The sequence below is a fragment of the Cherax quadricarinatus genome, chromosome 95 (genome assembly GCF_038502225.1).
Source record: "Cherax quadricarinatus isolate ZL_2023a chromosome 95, ASM3850222v1, whole genome shotgun sequence".
Taxonomy (NCBI): Eukaryota; Metazoa; Arthropoda; class Malacostraca; order Decapoda; family Parastacidae; genus Cherax; species Cherax quadricarinatus.
This window is the reverse complement of record NC_091386.1, coordinates 2,068,685-2,089,144: the sequence shown is the minus strand read 5'-3', so window position 1 is coordinate 2,089,144 and position 20,460 is coordinate 2,068,685. Positions and strand designations below refer to the sequence as shown.

The 20,460-nt window shown below is 48.5% G+C and overlaps 1 protein-coding gene across 7 annotated transcripts in view; it reads left to right on the top strand.

The window, feature by feature from the left end:
- Positions 1 to 1,827: 1,827 nt before the first annotated feature.
- Positions 1,828 to 20,460, top strand: part of LOC128703929 (serine/threonine-protein kinase 11-interacting protein) — a gene marked incomplete at its 3' end in the record, with an annotated part of 68,222 nt that continues 49,589 nt past the window's right edge. For 5 of the 7 annotated variants that reach the window (XM_070104871.1, XM_070104872.1, XM_070104869.1 and 2 more), the window contains 3 exon segments: positions 1,828 to 1,865; positions 9,737 to 9,860; positions 19,646 to 19,822. In XM_070104871.1, coding sequence (XP_069960972.1) covers positions 9,764 to 9,860; positions 19,646 to 19,822 — 274 coding nt within the window. 7 annotated transcript variants of the gene reach the window in all.

The following is a 20,460-nucleotide window of genomic DNA, read 5'->3' as shown; positions in this document are numbered from 1 at the left end:
TCTTGAAGACACCCAGGGGTCTTGAAGACAACCAGTGGTCTTGAAGACAACCAGTGGTCTTGAAGACAACCAGGGGTCTTGAAGACAACCAGAGGTCTTGAAGACACCCAGAGGTCTTGAAGACACCCAGGGATCTTGAAGACACCCAGGGGTCTTGAAGACAACCAGGGGTCTTGAAGATACCCAGGGGTCTTGAAGACACTCAGGGGTCTTGAAGACACTCAGGGGTCTTGAAGACACCCAGGGGTCTTGAAGACACCCAGGGGTCTTGAAGACAACCAGGGGTCTTGAAGACAACCAGGGGTCTTGAAGACAACCAGGGGTCTTGAAGTCACCCAGGGGTCTTGAAGACAACCAGGGGTCTTGAAGACACTCTGGGGTCTTTTATGACAACCAGGGGTCTTGAAGACAACCAGGGGTCTTGAAGACAACCAGGGGTCTTGAAGACAACCAGTGGTCTTGAAGACAACCAGTGGTCTTGAAGACAACCAGGGGTCTTGAAGACAACCAGAGGTCTTGAAGACACCCAGAGGTCTTGAAGACACCCAGGGATCTTGAAGACACCCAGGGGTCTTGAAGACAACCAGGGGTCTTGAAGACACTCAGAGGTCTTGAAGACAACCAGGGGTCTTGAAGACAACCATAGGTCTTGAAGACAACCAGGGGTCTTTAAGACACCCTGGGGTCTTTTAAGACAACCAGGGGTCTTGAAGACACCCAGGGGTCTTGAAGACAACCAGGGGTCTTGAAGACACTCAGAGGTCTTGAAGACAACCAGGGGTTTTGAAGACAACCAGAGGTCTTGAAGACAACCAGGGGTCGTGAAGACACCCAGAGGTCTTGAAGACACGCAGGGGTCTTGAAGACAACCAGGGGTCTTGAAGATACCCAGGGGTCTTGAAGACACTCAGGGGTCTTGAAGACACTCAGGGGTCTTGAAGACACCCAGGGGTCTTGAAGACACCCAGGGGTCTTGAAGACACCCAGGGGTCTTGAAGACACCCAGGGGTCTTGAAGACACCCAGGGGTCTTGAAGACAACCAGGGGTCTTGAAGACACTCAGGGGTCCTGATGACACTCAGGGGTCTTTTGGCAATTCCACTTATGTATGTTGGGAGGCAGTTGAACAGTCTTGGGTCCCTGACACTGTGTTACCTGTTAGTGTACTAATGGCTCCCTTACTTTACATTAGGGTTTAACGCTTCCCGGTGGTCAACAGTCATGAACTGCACTGTTGACCACCGGGAAGCGTTAAACCAGCAAGGGTAAAAACCTGGGGTATGTGAGGTAACCAAGTATAATCCAACGTATGAGAGGAGGGAAAACAGCTCCAGATCCTTGGATGAAGATCCCTCCACCGTAAGTCAGACCAAAATAACGGGATTTACCAAAAAAAAAACTAGCAACAGAAAATTTCTGTTACTAGGTGCTATCAACAGAAAAATTCCTGTTGCTAACGCCTCTGTTTTTCTCACTTTAAACTGTTACAAAACGGTTAAAAACAGTTGATAAATATTCCTAAATATTGACAGTTAGATTATAATTAGTTTAATGAGTTGTATGGACAGTGACACATTATTTTGAGTAATTTCGAAAGATGTTGAAAATTTTGAAGTCTGGAGGTTGATCAGCTGACCTGGTGTTCCGACGGAACGTTTTTGACTCGACCACACGGTTATAATATCCCAAAAATATACCTAACAGTAATCTTCACGCATATATAACCTTTGTATATTCACTATACCCTAATATATCATCGTAAATTGTTAATTTGGTGTAGGTTTTTGATAAGATAAGGGATAGAAGGAAGCCGAAGCCAGAGCCAGTGACCGGACAAGCACAACCAAACACACGCAGCTAATCAGGTTCGTAATGGCGCTCATATTTACGTATTTTCTCTCATTTTTTGGTCAGTTTGAGGCTGCTGGAGGGCACAGACACACGTATCACATCTCTGAGGTTATAATAAAAGTGTCTTACTTAAGTAATAAGGTCAGGTAATACCTACATTACTAAATATAATTTGTTTATCTTTTGACTAAATTTCTTTCAGTTCTATTTTTTCAGTAATTTTTTATTTATTTTTGTTTATCTTTTAATAGTTTATTTCATATTTGGTATATATTATTTTTATTATATTATTATTTTGATTTTTATAATTATTATTATTATTATTATTATTATATAAGATTATTATTATTATAATTATAATTATTATTATTACATGGTGTAGGTAGCTCAGTGGTAGTGTCTTCGGTTCACAGCTGAAAGACCTGCTGTACCTGCTGCCCCTGCTGTACCTGCTGCCCCTGCTACCCCTGCTGTACCTGCTGTACCTGCTACCCCTGCTGTACCTGCTGCCCCTGCTGTACCTGCTGTACCTGCTGCCCCTGCTGTACCTGCTGCCCCTGCTGTACCTGCTGCCCCTGCTGTACCTGCTGCCCCTGCTGTACCTGCTGCCCCTGCTGTACCTGCTGCCCCTGCTGTACCTGCTACCCCTGCTGTACCTGCTGCCCCTGCTGCCCCTGCTGTACCTGCTGCCCCTGCTGTACCTGCTGCCCCTGCTGTACCTGCTACCCCTGCTGTACCTGCTGCCCCTGCTGTACCTGCTGCCCCTGCTGTACCTGCTACCCCTGCTGCCCCTGCTGTACCTGCTGCCCCTGCTGTACCTGCTACCCCTGCTGTACCTGCTACCCCTGCTGTACCTGCTACCCCTGCTGTACCTGCTACCCCTGCTGTACCTGCTGTACCTGCTACCCCTGCTGTACCTGCTACCCCTGCTGTACCTGCTACCCCTGCTGTACCTGCTGCCCCTGCTGTACCTGCTGCCCCTGCTACCCCTGCTGTACCTGCTACCCCTGCTGTACCTGCTACCCCTGCTGTACCTGCTACCCCTGCTGTACCTGCTACCCCTGCTGTACCTGCTACCCCTGCTGTACCTGCTACCCCTGCTGTACCTGCTACCCCTGCTGTACCTGCTACCCCTGCTGTACCTGCTACCCCTGCTGTACCTGCTACCCCTGCTGTACCTGCTACCCCTGCTGTACCTGCTACCCCTGCTGTACATGCTACCCCTGCTGTACCTGCTGCCCCTGGTGTACCTGCTGTCCCTGCTGCCCCTGCTGTACCTGCTGCCCCTGCTGTACCTGCTGCCCCTGGTGTACCTGCTGTCCCTGCTGCCCCTGCTGTACCTGCTGCCCCTGCTGTACCTGCTGCCCCTGCTGTACCTGCTGCCCCTGCTGTACCTGCTGTACCTGCTGCCCCTGCTGTACCTGCTGCCCCTGCTGTACCTGCTGTACCTGCTGCCCCTGCTGTACCTGCTGCCCCTGCTGTACCTGCTGTACCTGCTGCCCCTGCTGTACCTGCTGCCCCTGCTGTACCTGCTGCCCCTGCTGTACCTGCTGTACCTGCTGCCCCTGCTGTACCTGCTGCCCCTGCTGTACCTGCTGCCCCTGCTGTACCTGCTGTACCTGCTGCCCCTGCTGTACCTGGTACCCCTGCTGTACCTGCTACCCCTGCTGTACCTGCTACCCCTGCTGCCCCTGCTGAACCTGGTACCCCTGCTGAACCTGGTACCCCTGCTGTACCTGGTACCCCTGCTGTACCTGCTACCCCTGCTGTACCTGCTACCCCTGCTGTAACTGCTACCCCTGCTGTACCTGCTACCCCTGCTGTACCTGCTGCCCCTTGCTGTACCTGCTGCCCCTGCTGTACCTGCTACCCCTGCTGTACCTGCTACCCCTGCTGTACCTGCCACCCCTGCTGTACCTGCTACCCCTGCTGTACCTGCCACCCCTGCTGTACCTGCTACCCCTGCTGTACCTGCTACCCCTGCTGTACCTGCTACCCCTGTACCTGCTGCCCCTGCTGTACCTGCTGCCCCTTGCTGTACCTGCTAATCCCTGCTGTACCTGCTACCCCTGCTGTACCTGCTACCCCTGCTGTACCTGCTACCCCTGCTGTACCTGCTACCCCTGCTGTACCTACTGCCCCTTGCTGTACCTGCTACCCTTGCTGTACCTGCTACCCTTGCTGTACCTGCTACCCCTGCTGTACCTGCTGCCCCTGCTGTACCTGCTACCCCTGCTGCCCCTTGCTGTACCTGCTACCCTTGCTGTACCTGCTACCCCTGCTGTACCTGCTACCCCTGCTGTACCTGCTGCCCCTGCTGTACCTGCTACCCCTGCTGTACCTGCTGCCCCTTACTGTACCTGCTACCCTTGTACCTGCTGTACCTGCTACCCCTGCTGTACCTGCTGCCCCTGCTGTACCCGCTACCCCTGCTGCACCTGCTACCCCTGCTGTACCTGCTACCCCTGCTGTACCTGCTACCCTTGCTGTACCTGCTACCCCTGCTGTACCTGCTACCCCTGCTGTACCTGCTGCCCCTGCTACCCCTGCTGTACCTGCTACCCCTGCTGTACCTGCTACCCCTGCTGCCCCTGGTACCCCTGCTGTACCTGCTACCCCTGCTGTACCTGCTGCCCCTGCTGTACCTGCTGCCCCTGCTGTACCTGCTGCCCCTGCTGTACCTGCTGTACCTGCTACCCCTGCTGTACCTACCCCTGCAGTACCTGCTACCCCTGCTGAACCTGCTACCCCTGCTACCCCTGCTGTACCTGCTACCCCTTCTGTACTTGCTGCCCCTGCTGTACCTGCTGCCCCTACTGTACCTGCTACCCCTGCTGTACCTGCTGCCCCTGCTGTACCTGCTACCCCTGCTGTACCTGCTACCCCTGCTGTACCTGCTGCCCCTGCTGTACCTGCTGCACCTGCTGCCCCTGCTGTACCTGCTACCCCTGCTGTACCTTCTGTACCTGCTGCCCCTGCTGTACCCGCTGCCCCTGCTGTACCTGCTGTACCTGCTGCCCCTGTTGTACCTGCTGCCCCTGCTGTACCTGCTACCCCTGCTGTACCTTCTGCCCCTGCTGCCCCTGCTGTACCCGCTGCCCCTGCTGTACCTGCTGCCCCTACTGTACCTGGTACCCCTGCTGTACCTTCTGCCCCTGCTGTACCTGCTGCCCCTGCTGTACCCACTGCCCCTGCTGTACCTGCTACCCCTGTTGTACCTGCTACCCCCTGCTGTACCTGCTACCCCCTGCTGCCCCTGCTGTACCTGCTACCCCTGCTTGCCCTGCTGTACCTGCTACCCCTGCTACTCCCTGCTGTACCTGCTACCCCTGCTGTACCTGCTGCCCCTGCTGTACCTGCTACCCCTGCTGTTCCTGCTACCCCTGCTACTCCCTGCTGTACCTGCTACCCCTGCTGTACCTGCTGCCCCTGCTGTACCTGCTGCCCCTGCTGTACCTGCTACCCCTGCTGCACCTGCTACCCCCCGCTGTACCTGCTACCCCTGCTGTACCTGCTACCCCTGCTGTACCTGCTGCCCCTGCTGTACCTGCTACCCCTGCTGTACCTGCTACCCCTGCTGTACCTGCTACCCCTGCTGTACCTGCTACCCCTGCTGTACCTGCTACCCCTGCTGTACCTGCTACCACTGCTGTACCTGCTACCCCTGCTGTACCTGCTACCCCTGCTGTACCTGCTACCCCTGCTGTACCTGCTACCACTGCTGTACCTGCTACCCCTGCTTTCCCTGCTACCTGCTACCCCTGCTGTACATACTGTCCCTGCTTTCCCTGCTGTACCTGCTACCCCTGCTGTACATACTGTCCCTGCTTTGCCCCTGCTGTACCTGCTACCCCTGCTGTAACCTGCTTCCCCTGCTGTACCTGCTACCCCTGCTGTACCTGCTACCCCTGCTGCCCTTGCTTCCCTTGCTGTACCTGCTGCCCCTGCTGTACCTGCTGCCCCTGCTTCCCCTTCTGCTGTACCTTCTGCTGTACCTGCTGCCCCTGCTGTACCTGCTGCCCCTGCTGTACCTGCTGTACCTGCTGCCCCTGCTGTACCTGCTGTACCTGCTACCCCTGCTGTACCTGCTGCCCCTGCTGTACCTGCTGCCCCTGCTGTACCTGCTGCCCCTGCTGTACCTGCTGCCCCTGCTGTACCTGCTGCCCCTGCTGTACCTGGTACCCCTGCTGTACCTGCTACCCCTGCTGTACCTGCTACCCCTGCTGCCCCTGCTGAACCTGGTACCCCTGCTGTACCTGCTGAACCTGGTACCCCTGCTGTACCTGGTACCCCTGCTGTACCTGCTACCCCTGCTGTACCTGCTGCCCCTGCTGTACCTGCTACCCCTGCTGTACCTGCTACCCCTGCTGTACCTGCTGCCCCTGCTGTACCTGCTGCCCCTGCTGTACCTGCTACCCCTGCTGTACCTGCTACCCCTGCTGTACCTGCTACCCCTGCTGTACCTGCTAAACCAGCTGTACCTGCTACCCCTGCTGTACCTGCTACCCCTGCTGTACCTGCTGCCCCTGCTGTACCTGCTACCCCTGCTGTACCTGCTACCCCTGTACCTGCTGCCCCTGCTGTACCTGCTGCCCCTTGCTGTACCTGCTAATCCCTGCTGTACCTGCTGCCCCTGCTGTACCTGCTGCCCCTGCTGTACCTGGTACCCCTGCTGTACCTTCTGCCCCTGCTGTACCTGCTGCCCCTGCTGTACCTGCTACCCCTGTTGTACCTGCTACCCCCTGCTGTACCTGCTACCCCCTGCTGCCCCTGCTGTACATGCTACCCCTGCTGTACCTGCTACCCCTGCTGTACCTGCTGCCCCTGCTGTACCTGCTGCCCCTGCTGTACCTGCTGCCCCTGCTGTACCTGCTGCCCCTGCTGTACCTGCTACCCCTGCTGTACCTGCTACCCCTGCTGCCCTGCTGTACCCCTGCTGTACCTGCTACCCCTGCTGTACCTGCTACCCCTGCTGTACCTCCTACCCCTGCTGTACCTGCTACCCCTGCTGTACCTCCTACCCCTGCTGCCCCTGCTGTACCTGCTACCCCTGCTGTACCTGCTACCCCTGCTGTACCTGCTACCCCTGCTGTACCTGCTACCCCTGCTGTACCTGCTACCCCTGCTGTACCTGCTACCCCTGCTGTACCTGCTACCCCTGCTGTACCTGCTACCCTTGCTGTACCTGCTACCCCTGCTGTACCTGCTACCTCTGCTGTGCCTGCTACCCCTGCTGTACCTGCTGCCCCTGCTACTCCTGCTGTACTTTCTACCCCTGCTGTACCTGCTACCCCTGCTGTACATATTGTCCCTGCTTTCCCTGCTGAACCTGCTACCCCTGCTGTACATACTGTCCCTGCTTTCCCTGCTGTACCTGCTACCCCTGCTGTACATACTGTCCCTGCTTTCCCTTCTGTACCTGCTACCCCTGCTGTAACTGTTTCCCCTGCTGTACTGTTACCCCACTCTACCTTCTACCCCTGCTAACCCTGCTGCCCTTGCTTCCCTTGCTGTGCCTTCTACCCCTGCTGTACCTTCTGTCCCTGCTTCCCCTTCTGCACCTTCTGCCCCTGCTACCCCTGCTGTACCTTCTGCCCCTGCTACCCCTGCTGTACCTACTGCCCCTGCTTCCTCTGCTGTACCATTTGCTCCGGCTGTTTCTGCTATACCTGCTGCCCCTGCTATACCCACTGCCCCTGCTGATCCTGCTATACCTGCTGCCCCTGCTGATCCTGCTATACCTGCTGATCCTGCTATACCTGCTGCCCCTGGTTTAGCTACCCAGGATAACCCAGGGTAGGGAGTGTTAGCCAGCCAGGATAACCCAGGGTAGGGAGTGTTAGCCAGCCATGATAACCCAGGGTAGGGAGTGTTAGCCAGCCAGGATAACCCAGGGTAGGGAGTGTTAGCCAGCCAGGATAACCCAGGGTAGGGAGAGTTAGCCAGCCAGGATAACCCAGGGTAGGGAGTGTTAGCCAGCCTGGATAACCCAGGGTAGGGAGTGTTAGCCAGCCAGGATAACCCAGGGTAGGGAGTGTTAGCCAGCCTGGATAACCCAGGGTAGGGAGTGTTAGCCAGCCAGGATAACCCAGGGTAGGGAGTGTTAGCCAGCCAGGGTAACCCAGGGTAGGGAGTGTTAGTCAGCCAGGATAACCCAGGGTAGGTAGTGTTAGCCAGCCAGGATAACCCAGGATAGGGAGAGTTAGCCAGCCAGGATAACCCAGGGTAGGAAGTGTTAGCCAGCCAGGATAACCCAGGGTAGGGAGTGTTAGCCAGCCAGGATAACCCAGGGTAGGGAGTGTTAGCCAGCCAGGATAACCCAGGGTAGGGAGTGTTAGCCAGCCAGGATAACCCAGGGTAGGGAGTGTTAGCCAGCCAGGATAACCCAGGGTAGGGAGTGTTAGCCAGCCAGGATAACCCAGGGTAGGGAGTGTTAGCCAGCCAGGATAACCCAGGGTAGGGAGTGTTAGCCAGCCAAGATAACCCAGGGTAGGGAGTGTTAGCCAGCCAGGATAACCCAGGGTAGGGAGTGTTAGCCAGCCAGGATAACCCATGGTAGGGAGTGTTAGCCAGCCAGGATAACCCAGGGTAGGGAGTGTTGGCCAGCCAGGATAACCCAGGGTAGGGAATGTTGGCCAGCCTGGATAACCCAGGGTAGGGAGTGTTAGCCAGCCAGGATAACCCAGGGTAGGGAGTGTTAGCCAGCCAGGATAACCCAGGGTAGGGAGTGTTAGCCAGCCAGGGTAACCCAGGGTAGGGAGTGTTAGTCAGCCAGGGTAACCCAGGGTAGGTAGTGTTAGCCAGCCAGGATAACCCAGGATAGGGAGAGTTAGCCAGCCAGGATAACCTAGGGTAGGAAGTGTTAGCCAGCCAGGATAACCCAGGGTAGGGAGTGTTAGCCAGCCAGGATAACCCAGGGTAGGGAGTGTTAGCCAGCCAGGATAACCCAGGGTAGGGAGTGTTAGCCAGCCAGGATAACCCAGGGTAGGGAGTGTTAGCCAGCCAGGATAACCCAGGGTAGGGAGTGTTAGCCAGCCAGGATAACCCAGGGTAGGGAGTGTTAGCCAGCCAGGATAACCCAGGGTAGGGAGTGTTAGCCAGCCAGGATAACCCAGGGTAGGGACTGTTAGCCAGCCAGGATAACCCAGGGTAGGAAGTGTTAGCCAGCCAGGATAACCCAGGGTAGGGAGTGTTAGCCAGCCTGGATAACCCAGGGTAGGGAGTGTTAGCCAGCCAGGATAACCCAGGGTAGGAAGTGTTAGCCAGCCAGGATAACCCAGGGTAGGGAGTGTTAGCCAGCCAGGATAACCTAGGATAGGAAGAGTTAGCCAGCTGGGATATAACCCAAGAAAGGCAGTACATCATTAAGGACTGTCTCTCTTATTTCCATTGTGGTCGTTAAATCTTGTCCCCCAGGATGCCACCCACACCAGTTCACTAACACCCAGGTACAGTGGAACCTCAAAAATCGAACTGCTCCCAACACGACCAATTATGTAAGTGTATTTTCGTAAGTGCTTTTATAAGTGTATTTTTGAGGGTCTGAAATGGACTAATCTAATTTACATTATTCCTAATGGGAATAAATTCATTCGGTAATGGCACTCGAACAGCCTTCTGGACCGAAGAAAGTTCGATATTTGAGGTTCCACTGTACCTATTTACTGCTAGGTGAACACTGACAGCAGGTGTAAGGAAACATTTCCACCTATAGTACAGAATATCGGAAACTTGATATACAATACACTGACTTTCTTGGGTTATCCTGTGTGGCTAACCCTCCGGGTTAAAAATCCTACATTTTTTTTTTTAACCTATCTCTCATCACTTTGAGTAATGTATTTTATTACGGCAATTCGAGGACTTAGTGTATTCGTGTTCTCAGGTAGAGACGATGTGAGTAACGAGCGCCATGGACGATGCTATACTCCAGCGGGTGTGTAGCCTTGCCACTGCTCTACGCCAGTCAGCGCACCTCCTTCTCGACCAGCAGTACAAGCTCTCATTAGGTGAGGAATTTAATTTTTTTATTTTCTCCCTCAAACTCACAGAAAATAAACCATGTAATGATTGGGGGTTAGAACCCATAAAAATTTAGTGGTAAAACTGCAGGCCAGCTAGCTATAATAAGATTCATTCAACTAGGTATAATAAGTCCTCGACTTACGAACACGTTGGGGACATCATGAATTGCGTACGGGTCAGCCATCACTAAATAACAAAAAAAGGCACAACATTTGTGTACAGCCATCACTAATCCGGCATCATTGGGACCTGTAGTGAGCCAGATTAGTGAGTTTGCCGGATTACAGAGTGGTTAGGTTAGAATACACTGAATCAACCTATCAACAGACCCTGCTATATCTTCCTCATTTTCATCACTGTTTTCTCCTCCACTGACTTGCTGCTGTGGATTAACAATCATCTGCACAACTTCCGAGTCAGTATAATGATGAAATTTGAAATTATGGTGGCCGAAATTAGTGCCAGATTACTGATGGAACTGGATAACTGATTGCCGGATTAGTGATGGCTGACCTGCATAATAATGATATACACAGTAATGATATAATAATGATATATATGATACTGTACAGAAGATTATCAACATGTGTGTAAGTCGAGAACTTACTGTAGTCCTTAAGCATTAGGATTAATCTACCTAAAAATCCACGACTTTCTGGTGGATTTCTTTTGTGCTTAACAATATTTTTTTTGCATGTAAACTGTAGAAAAGATATAAACTATTTTCATTACTGTTGTTGTTATTATTTTTTGCACTTACACTGCCTTCTATCCCACAACGTCATTTTAGCCCCTTAATGGAGGCATTGTGACGCCAATGCAGTGCTCTTGATTCTAGGAATTGGACCTATCCTCCCTTTTCTTGACTCAGACTTGAGTGCCTCCAATTCTTCCAGGCATTGTGTAGCCCATGTGGGTTTACTGCAGTTTTGAAAAATTATGCTGACACTAAAAAAAATAGTTGTGGAAAATTTTTAATTTTCCGAAACTATAGCGCCTAATAGGTGTTTTTTGTGCCGATAGGAGTCAAAATGTATTTGAAAATGGAGTAGAACCAAGAGTTCCCTTGGCGCATGCGCGGATGTGCGGGGGAGGGGGAGGGGGATTATTTTTGAATGGTGGTGAGGAAGCAGGAAAAACATGGAACCACGAAATTGACATTCACGGTGGCCTAAGGATTAATATAGGCCTCATTTCATAATAAGAAGTGTCGTAACTGTTCCTGGTGGAGAGTGAGGGAACGTGATTTACGGGACTACGGTAATAGAGTGGTAAAAGTGTGATGAGAGTAGGACCGGGTGACTGACGCGTCACAATGGACTGTGTCCTGGGGAAAATTACCCTTGGTTTAATCATCACTCATCGGTCTCAGATCTTAATGGAGTGACCTCTAGTTTGTATAATAGTTATGAGACGTTAAATCGTCTTGTGAATAGTAATGTAATCAGTGATAATAACATTGAGTTAAGAGAAAGCGGGATGTGAAAAAGAGCGCCCTGCTCCGAGTGAACGCGTGACTCTCGTAACGGGGATAGTGGAGATTTATAGAATCACGACTTCTAACCGGGACGATCCGACGGATACCTCGTCCTGCCGGAATGAGAACCGTGTCGGTGTAGCAGGACATCGAAACTGAGGTATTGAATGGAAGAAATAAGGAGTATCAATCACCCACAGTTAAGTAACCCTTCTAGTTATAGCAACCTTAGGCTGGCCAGTGGTGGTATGTTATAATCAGATAGGTTATGAGTGATCCAGCTACATCAAGTGACCACCGGAGAACAGCTGGTAAGTGGTGGGATTGTGTATAAATGCTTTTCCTTGATGGATGTATCCAGGTGTATCTTACCCCCCCCCCTCATTCAGCTAAACTAATATAATCTATACAGTCCACAATTAAATTGTAGCACCGTACTTGTGGGTGCTATCCAATCTATACTGGTCTCGGATAGATATGGATAAGATTGTGAGGCCGAAGGAATCACTTGCCGCGACCAGGGGTGGTTAAGTTTTCTCACATGTCTACACGGGGTGACTACGGTAAACATACAGTTAAGCACCCTAGGAAATTTTCCATATCTGCCCGCTGGTCCTTCCTGAACCGGATGCAATCAGTGAAAAAATTAATTGAATTAATTACTTAATAATTAAGTGACTGATTGAAGGAAGTGGGTATAGGGTACACAAGTTTAATCGATCGTGTGGTGGATGATAATTAGCCCAATAAATTGCTAGCACATGGGTGGCTAGGATTTATACAAGAGTAAAGTGCAAGAATTACTCTTATAAAGCGTCTACTTAAGTAGTATAATGGGTGATTATTAATTCCCTAACCATGGCTGGGTCTGAGGAAGTTAGTGCGACTGGCAAGTCCATGGATGCCAAAGCAAAGAAAGCGTCACTACAAGCTCGGAAGGGTCATGTTACTAAATCATACAAGAAGTGTATGGAGTTAATGAAACAAGAAACGGTAAACCCTGATGAATTAAAGCTACACCTAGAAGCCTTAGGAAATAGGCATGAGTCATATAGATTGTGGTTTAAAGACTATGAAAAAGAGCTGCTAGAGAACTGTGCAGATGATGCTGAAAGGGAGCGACTGCTAGATCAACATTATGAAGTGGAGGACAACATTGTGTCCTGCAAAACTAAGGCTTTGGAGAAGGTAAAGGGTGTAAACAATGTTGTTGGTCAACCTAGTAAGGAAAGTCAGAGGCATCTACCAAAACTCCCAGAATTATGTATGCCTGTGTTTAATCCGGGAGAACACTGGGAGGAGTTTTGGTCTATCTTCAAAGCAGTCGTACATGATAGGAGTGATCTTGCAAGTGTTACCAAATTATGCTATTTAAAGGGACAGGTAAGGGGAGATGCGCATGTTCTCATACAAGCATTCCCAAATGTAGATGACTCCTATAGTGAGGCAGTTGACTTGTTGGAGGTCACTTACGGCAACTTGGAGCAAAGTAGGCTGGACCTAGTAGCTAATTTGGCTAATTTGAAGACTCCAGATCACAACCGCAACAGTTTACAGCAATTTAGGATCAAACTAGAAAGCACTCTTAAGACCTTGAGTAATAAATATGATCTGGAGGAAGCAGAGTGGTTGTTGAGTGCCTTGATTCAGAATAAATTGAACCACAAGACCATAGAGTGGTTATCTAACAGATATCACAAGGGTTACTTCAGGTTGGAAGAAATGAGAGTGGGACTGCAAGAGCTAATTGTCCAACTGCAGACCAGCCAACCCATTATCTCTAGGAATACCACGTCTACAGACCCCAGTGCACCTGCCAAGTTCCACAAAGGGAAACCTTATCCTAATATCAATAATCCTAAGCCACCTACTACACGGGGTTACGTAGGCACGTATCAAGTGACAGGTGCCAGTTATAGTGGTTCTCCACCTCCAAGCAAGAGGAGGAAGTACCACAATAAGGGTAGCCCAGTTGATAAGAGGTCAGGCAAGGAAAGGAGAGATTGTATCTTCTGCAACGGTACTCATTTCTCTAAGAACTGTAATGCCTATAATTCATGGGATGTTAAAGTGGAAAGATTGGAAGAGCTTGCTAGATGTATCAGGTGTCTAGGAAATCATAATGTAAGGGATTGCCGTGCTAACTTGCACTATTGTTATCAGTGTAACAAGGGAAGACACCACATAGCTATGTGTAAGGGCAGATCTAATCGTAATGATGGTAACAATAGTACTGATAGTGATAATAACCCAGACACAACAGTAGCCCACGTAAAGATTGCAGCTAACGTCGGTAATGATGGCCTAGCTGAGGTAGCTTTGCCTGTGTTGGATGTGGTGATTAATGATAAACGCCGTAAATCCAAAACTGTAACAGCATTACTGGATCAGGGATCACAACGTACCTTCATAAAACGTAACTGCCTTAATGGGATGAAGGTACAAATGGGAGATCCTGCTATACTCAAGCTATCTGGCTTTCTCTCGAATAAGAAGGCCCAGTCATACGACACTGTTTATGTAACTGTCCGGCTGGGCAATGAGAGAAAACGTATTAATGCCGTAATTGTGGATAGGCTCCCAGAGAAAATATCTACAATAGGGCTTGGTAACGCTACTGAAAGGCTTTCGAGCAAGGTAGATTTGGCACCTTCGGGTATAAATAATGATTCGGTGGGGCCAATAGATATTTTGATAGGTAGTGACCATTATGCCACCTTTGTAAAGGGTATGACAAAGAAATGCGGAGTCACCCTTCTAAGGACCGCCGGAGGTCACGTGATGTATGGCAGGCTTCCTCGTACCGATAATGAATGACTGGAGGAATCCATAAATACAGTTACGGTGTGTCTTACTCATGAAGTATCACCCCAGTATAAATATACTTCAATAGAGGATGAAGTTGAACCTGTGTATAAATTATGGGAATTGGACAGCATAGGGATCAATGTAAATGAAGAAAGTCCAGATGATTCCTTTACTCAAGAACAATACCAGAAGGATGTTAAATTTGAATCTGGACAATACTGGGTGAGACTTCCGTGGAAGCTGAACCATCCAGACCTACCAACTAATTACCGGATGGCGTATGGACAATTAAAGGCCCAGCTCCACGAATTGAGCAAGACACCAGAACTGTTGACTGCTTACGATGATATAATTAATGAGCAGTTAAATAATAAATTCATAGAGGAGGTACCTCCCGAGCAAACCCAGATTTATGGTCACTATTTGCCACACCACAGAGTGAAGAAGGATTCTAAGACCACTCCTCTGAGGATTGTGTTTAATTGTAGTGCCAGGAGTAATAAAAGTGTACCTAGTTTGAATGACTGTTTGATGACAGGTCCGTCGTTGACGGAAAAACTGGGAGACATACTACTAAACTTCAGGGTTAAGAATTATGCCTTTACGGCAGACATAAGTAAAGCTTTCCTGAGAGTGGGTCTGCAGGAGGCTGACCGGGATTGCACTAGGTTCTTATGGCCCGAGAATCCTAGTGACCCACTTAGTCCCCTGAAGACTTTTCGCTTCAGGAGTGTATTGTTTGGTGATACCTCCAGTCCGTTCCTACTCCAGGCAACGATAAATGCACACCTTAAGCGTACGGGTGGTCCACTGAGTGGAGTAATGGGTAAACAATTTTATGTGGACAATTTCCTGGGGGTGACGTCTACTGAAGAGGAACTAATGAGCATATACGCAGGGGCTAATGAAATAATGCAAGGTGCAAATATGCCCCTGAGGGAATGGAACAGTAATTCGTCCAGCTTAAGAGCTCAAATAAATAAAGACAACCCTGGAGCTGAAGTGTCCAAATATAGTAATGTGCTGGGACTGACTTGGGACACAGAGGGAGACTTGTTATCGTTAAAGTCTAATGACTACAGCATGCCCAATAAATTAACCAAGAGAGTCTTGCTTGCAGAAGTTTCAAAATGCTTCGATCCACTAGGCTTAGTGTCCCCACTTACCATAAGAGGAAAATTGTTGATACAAGAAGCATGGAAGCTTAAGTGTGCTTGGGATGAAACCCTACCTGAGGAATTTGTTGAAAGGTGGGAAGAACTAATAGGGGAATATGTAAAATTACCAATGTTGAAGTTCCCCCGTAATGTGGCCAGTCAAGAGGGAGAAAATGTACTCCACATTTTTTGCGATGCTTCGAAATTAGCATATGGAGCAGTCGCTTACCTTCAATGTAATAGTGCCATTTCTCTTGTTATGTCTAAGGCTAAGGTGGCTCCAATCAAATCACGCACCTTACCTCAGTTGGAATTAACGGCCATTTATGTAGGTGTCAAATTAGCCAATTATATAAGAAATAAATTGCGAGAGATAAATATCAGCGACACCGTAATTTGGTCTGATAACGAGGTATCCTTACAATGGATTCGTAATGGTAACAGTAAGATTGTGTATGTACAAAACAGAGTCGCTGAAATCCATCAAATGCAGGAGAAACACAACAGTTTGGGTCAGCATATGTTAACCTTTAATCACATTCCTGGTGACGAGAACCCAGCTGACTTCTTGTCTCGAGGCTTGACTTATGGAAAATTTGTGAGTGCTTTATCGTGGTTTAAAGGGCCAAGTTGGCTGGTGGACAAAATTAACTGGCCGGTGCAAAAGGCACATATTGCTCCTGTCGAAATTACGGTGAGCACCGCTCCGGTCAGTAGTCCCTCCTTAGCCATTGATATGAACAGGTATTCTTCCTTACCTAAGCTGATTGGTGTGACCAGGTTAGTGTTTAAATTTATAAGTAAGATGAATATCTCACATAATTTTCCCCATCCCCTGAAATACTGGCTACAGAGGGTACAAGAAGAAACCTACAGGGATGAGATTAAATTCATGATGGACGGAAAAATTGTGAAAGGCTCAATAATAGAAAAGCTGGGGCTGTATTTAGAGGATGATGTAATTAGGTGCAGAGGCAGGTTACAGAATGCTGAATTGGGGGAATATGCTAAGCACCCTATCTTGCTGCCCAAAACTCATCACCTGACAACCTTGATTGTCTTTAATGCCCATAATAACGTGATGCACGGTGGGGTACAGGATACCTTAAACTGTATTCGGGAAACCTTCTGGATTCCACAAGGACGGCAAAGTGTAAAGGGGGTTATCAAGTCGTGTGTAATATGTCGCCGGGTGGATGCCAGAACCTACATGTACCCAGGTCCCCCACCATTGCCCAAGGAACGCGTGCAGTTGGTAAAACCATTTGATGTGACCGGAGTGGACTATAGTGGGCCAATCATTTTGACAGGTACTTCAGATGGTGTCCCCTTGAAGGTGTATGTATGTCTATTTACTTGTACAGCTACTAGGGCTGTTCATCTAGAAGTGGCTCAGGACTTGTCTGCAGAACAGTTCATACAGCTGTTCCGGAAATTTGCAGCTAGACGATCCTGTCCAAGATTGATGATCTCAGATAATGCCACCAATTTTGTAGCGGGTGCTCAACACTTGATGAAATTAAATAAGAGTGATGATGTACAGTCTTTGTTGACCCAGCGAGGGTGTGTCTGGAAATTTATTACTCCCAGAGCCCCCTGGCAGGGAGGACTGTACGAAAGAATGATAGGTACAGTGAAAAGATGTCTTCGTAAGGTGCTACACAGGAAGAGAATTGATTTGGAGGAGTTCCGGGCAGTGTTGGTGGAGGCAGAAAATCGAGTGAACAATCGCCCTCTGTCATACATGAGCGACACTCCTGACGCGGAGATACTGACTCCCTCTCACCTAATATGTGGACAAAGGTTAGAAGCTGCGCCTATCTATAGAGATAATCCCGAGGGAAGTGATGAGGATTATAATAACGTGACTGTGTTGAGTGACAAGTTCAAAATGTTAAATAAGGTAATTATTCATTGGTCTGATGTGTGGCGTAAAGAATATCTTCTTACACTACGTGAACACTTTTATGGTGCGCCAGAGGCAGTAAACCGACAGAACATTCAACCAGGTGACATTGTGTTAATTGATACTGAACAACATTGAACACTGTGGCCTCTGGGCAAGGTAGTTACATTATACCCAGATGCACAAGGTGTTGTCAGAAACGTCAAAGTGTTGTGTCGTGGTCAAGAAAGTTTGCGTACCATTAATAAATTAATTCCCTTGGAATTAAATGGTGTTCAATCCAGTGCAGATGGAAACCTAAGGGACAGTGACACGAGTGATATTGAAGACACTGACCGGGTAATGCAAGAAGAAACCGTAGTAAGACCCACTAGGAAAACAGCAGCGCAATCTAGAGAGGGCTGGAACCGTCTCCTGGAGGAAGACGCAATTTAAGTCGTCTAACAACGACTTCCGCCCGGCCGCAGTGTGGAAAATTTTTAATTTTCCGAAACTATAGCGCCTAATAGGTGTTTTTTGTGCCGATAGGAGTCAAAATGTATTTGAAAATGGAGTAGAACCAAGAGTTCCCTTGGCGCATGCGCGGATGTGCGGGGGAGGGGGGGCGGATTGTTTTTGAATGGTGGTGAGGAAGCAGGAAAAACATGGAACCACGAAATTGACATTCACGGTGGCCTAAGGATTAATATAGGCCTCATTTCATAATAAGAAGTGTCGTAACTGTTCCTGGTGGAGAGTGAGGGAACGTGATTTACGGGACTACGGTAATAGAGTGGTAAAAGTGTGATGAGAGTAGGACCGGGTGACTGACGCGTCACAATGGACTGTGTCCTGGGGAAAATTACCCTTGGTTTAATCATCACTCATCGGTCTCAGATCTTAATGGAGTGACCTCTAGTTTGTATAATAGTTATGAGACGTTAAATCGTCTTGTGAATAGTAATGTAATCAGTGATAATAACATTGAGTTAAGAGAAAGCGGGATGTGAAATAGAGCGCCCTGCTCCGAGTGAACGCGTGACTCTCGTAACGGGGATAGTGGAGATTTATAGAATCACGACTTCTAACCGGGACGATCCGACGGATACCTCGTCCTGCCGGAATGAGAACCGTGTCGGTGTAGCAGGACATCGAAACTGAGGTATTGAATGGAAGAAATAAGGAGTATCAATCACCCACAGTTAAGTAACCCTTCTAGTTATAGCAACCTTAGGCTGGCCAGTGGTGGTATGTTATAATTAGATAGGTTATGAGTGATCCAGCTACATCAAGTGACCACCGGAGAACAGCTGGTAAGTGGTGGGATTGTGTATAAATGCTTTTCCTTGATGGATGTATCCAGGTGTATCTTACCCCCCCCCCTCATTCAGCTAAACTAATATAATCTATACAGTCCACAATTAAATTGTAGCACCGTACTTGTGGGTGCTATCCAATCTATACTGGTCTCGGATAGATATGGATAAGATTGTGAGGCCGAAGGAATCACTTGCCGCGACCAGGGGTGGTTAAGTTTTCTCACATGTCTACACGGGGTGACTACGGTAAACATACAGTTAAGCACCCTAGGAAATTTTCCATAATAGTTTTTGTTTCTTGTTATTGCGTTGGCCATTTCTTACCAAGATTGAGTGACCCGGTAAAGGAAATGTATTCACCATCATTCATTCAGTAGCTGTCTTGTCAGAAGTGTACAAGCATCACAGTCTATACACCTACCATCCGACTTACGACCTGCTCGACTTACGACCGTGTTTTTTTTGCCAAATTTCTGGGAAATAAACAACTATTTGTGTTGTACAGAGTGTTTATCCTAAACCTTACAGTATAAAATACAGAACTAACAACATAAAAAGTAAAGTAAAACATGAAATACCAAAATAAAACAATAAAATAGTCATTACAAAAATGTTTTGTTGATATTCAGTAGTAAAGTTTGACTTCCGACCGGTTTCTCGGAACCGAACTCGGTCGTAAGTCGGATGGTAGGTGTATTACTCTTCGAAGTTTAACATTCTCACCCCTCTTTCACTGTCACTTTTTCTTGACTATTTTTTGGAGTTATCTTAGGTAATTTATACATATGTTACTATGTATATTAATTTGTGTAACTGTTTATGTGTACCTGTACCTAAATACACTTACACTGGTTAGCCGGACTCTAGTCCGGCTAACCAGTTTCCTGATCATTGTTATTATTATTATTGTGTTATGACGTGCTTAGATACAGCCTAATAAGTGGGTTCATAAATTTTTGTGCCTAAAATTCTGAGTATACTTTGACGCAGAATGTGCGGGTTCGACTCCTGCTGTGAACTGAGAAACAATATTTGTGAATAATTTCGCCTATTTCCGAATTGTTCAACATGCCTTATTTCAGTGTGATTTTTTTTCGTATAAACAATAATTTTCTCCAAACAGACACGTGGTCGCTTGGGGAAATACAAGAGGCTTTCAGTTTGATCCTCGAGATAGAGCAACACACCAACTTCCATGTCTTGCCTCCCAACCACCGCCAGCACCAGGCCATTCCTCACCTTCAGTTTATTTATGACCTCCTTCAAAAGATCTGTGGGCTAAGACTTTGGGCAAAGGATGGTGAGGAATTTACTTTTGTTGTATATTTTTCTGTAAGCCATGTGTGTCATAAGAAGTAACTGAAGTGCCAGGAGCGAGGGGCTAGTAACCTCTTCTCCTGTAATAATTACTAAATACTGGGAGCAAGGGGCTAGTAATCTCTTCTCCTGTATAAATTGCTAAATACTGGGAGCAAGGGGCTAGTAATCTCTTCTCCTGTATAAATTGCTAAATACTGGGAGCAAGGGGCTAGTAATCTCTTCTCCTGTATAAATTGCTAAATACTGGGAGCAAGGGGCTAGTAATCTCTTCTCCTGTATAAATTGCTAAATACTGGGAGCAAGGGGCTAGTAATCTCTTGTCATGTATAAATTGCTAAATACTGGGAGCAAGGGGCTAGTAACTTCTCCTGTAATAATTACTAAATACTGGGAGCAAGGGGCTAGTAACCTCTTCTCCTGTATAAATTGCTAAATACTGGGAGCAAGGGGCTAGTAATCTCTTCTGTATAAATTGCTAAATGCCAAGAGCAAGGGGCTAGTAACCTCTCCTGTATAAATTACTAAATACTGGGAGCAAGGGGATAGTAACGTCTTCTCCTGTATAAATTACTAAATGTAAAAATAAGAAAAACTCTGGAAGTGTTTCTTCTTGTTTCG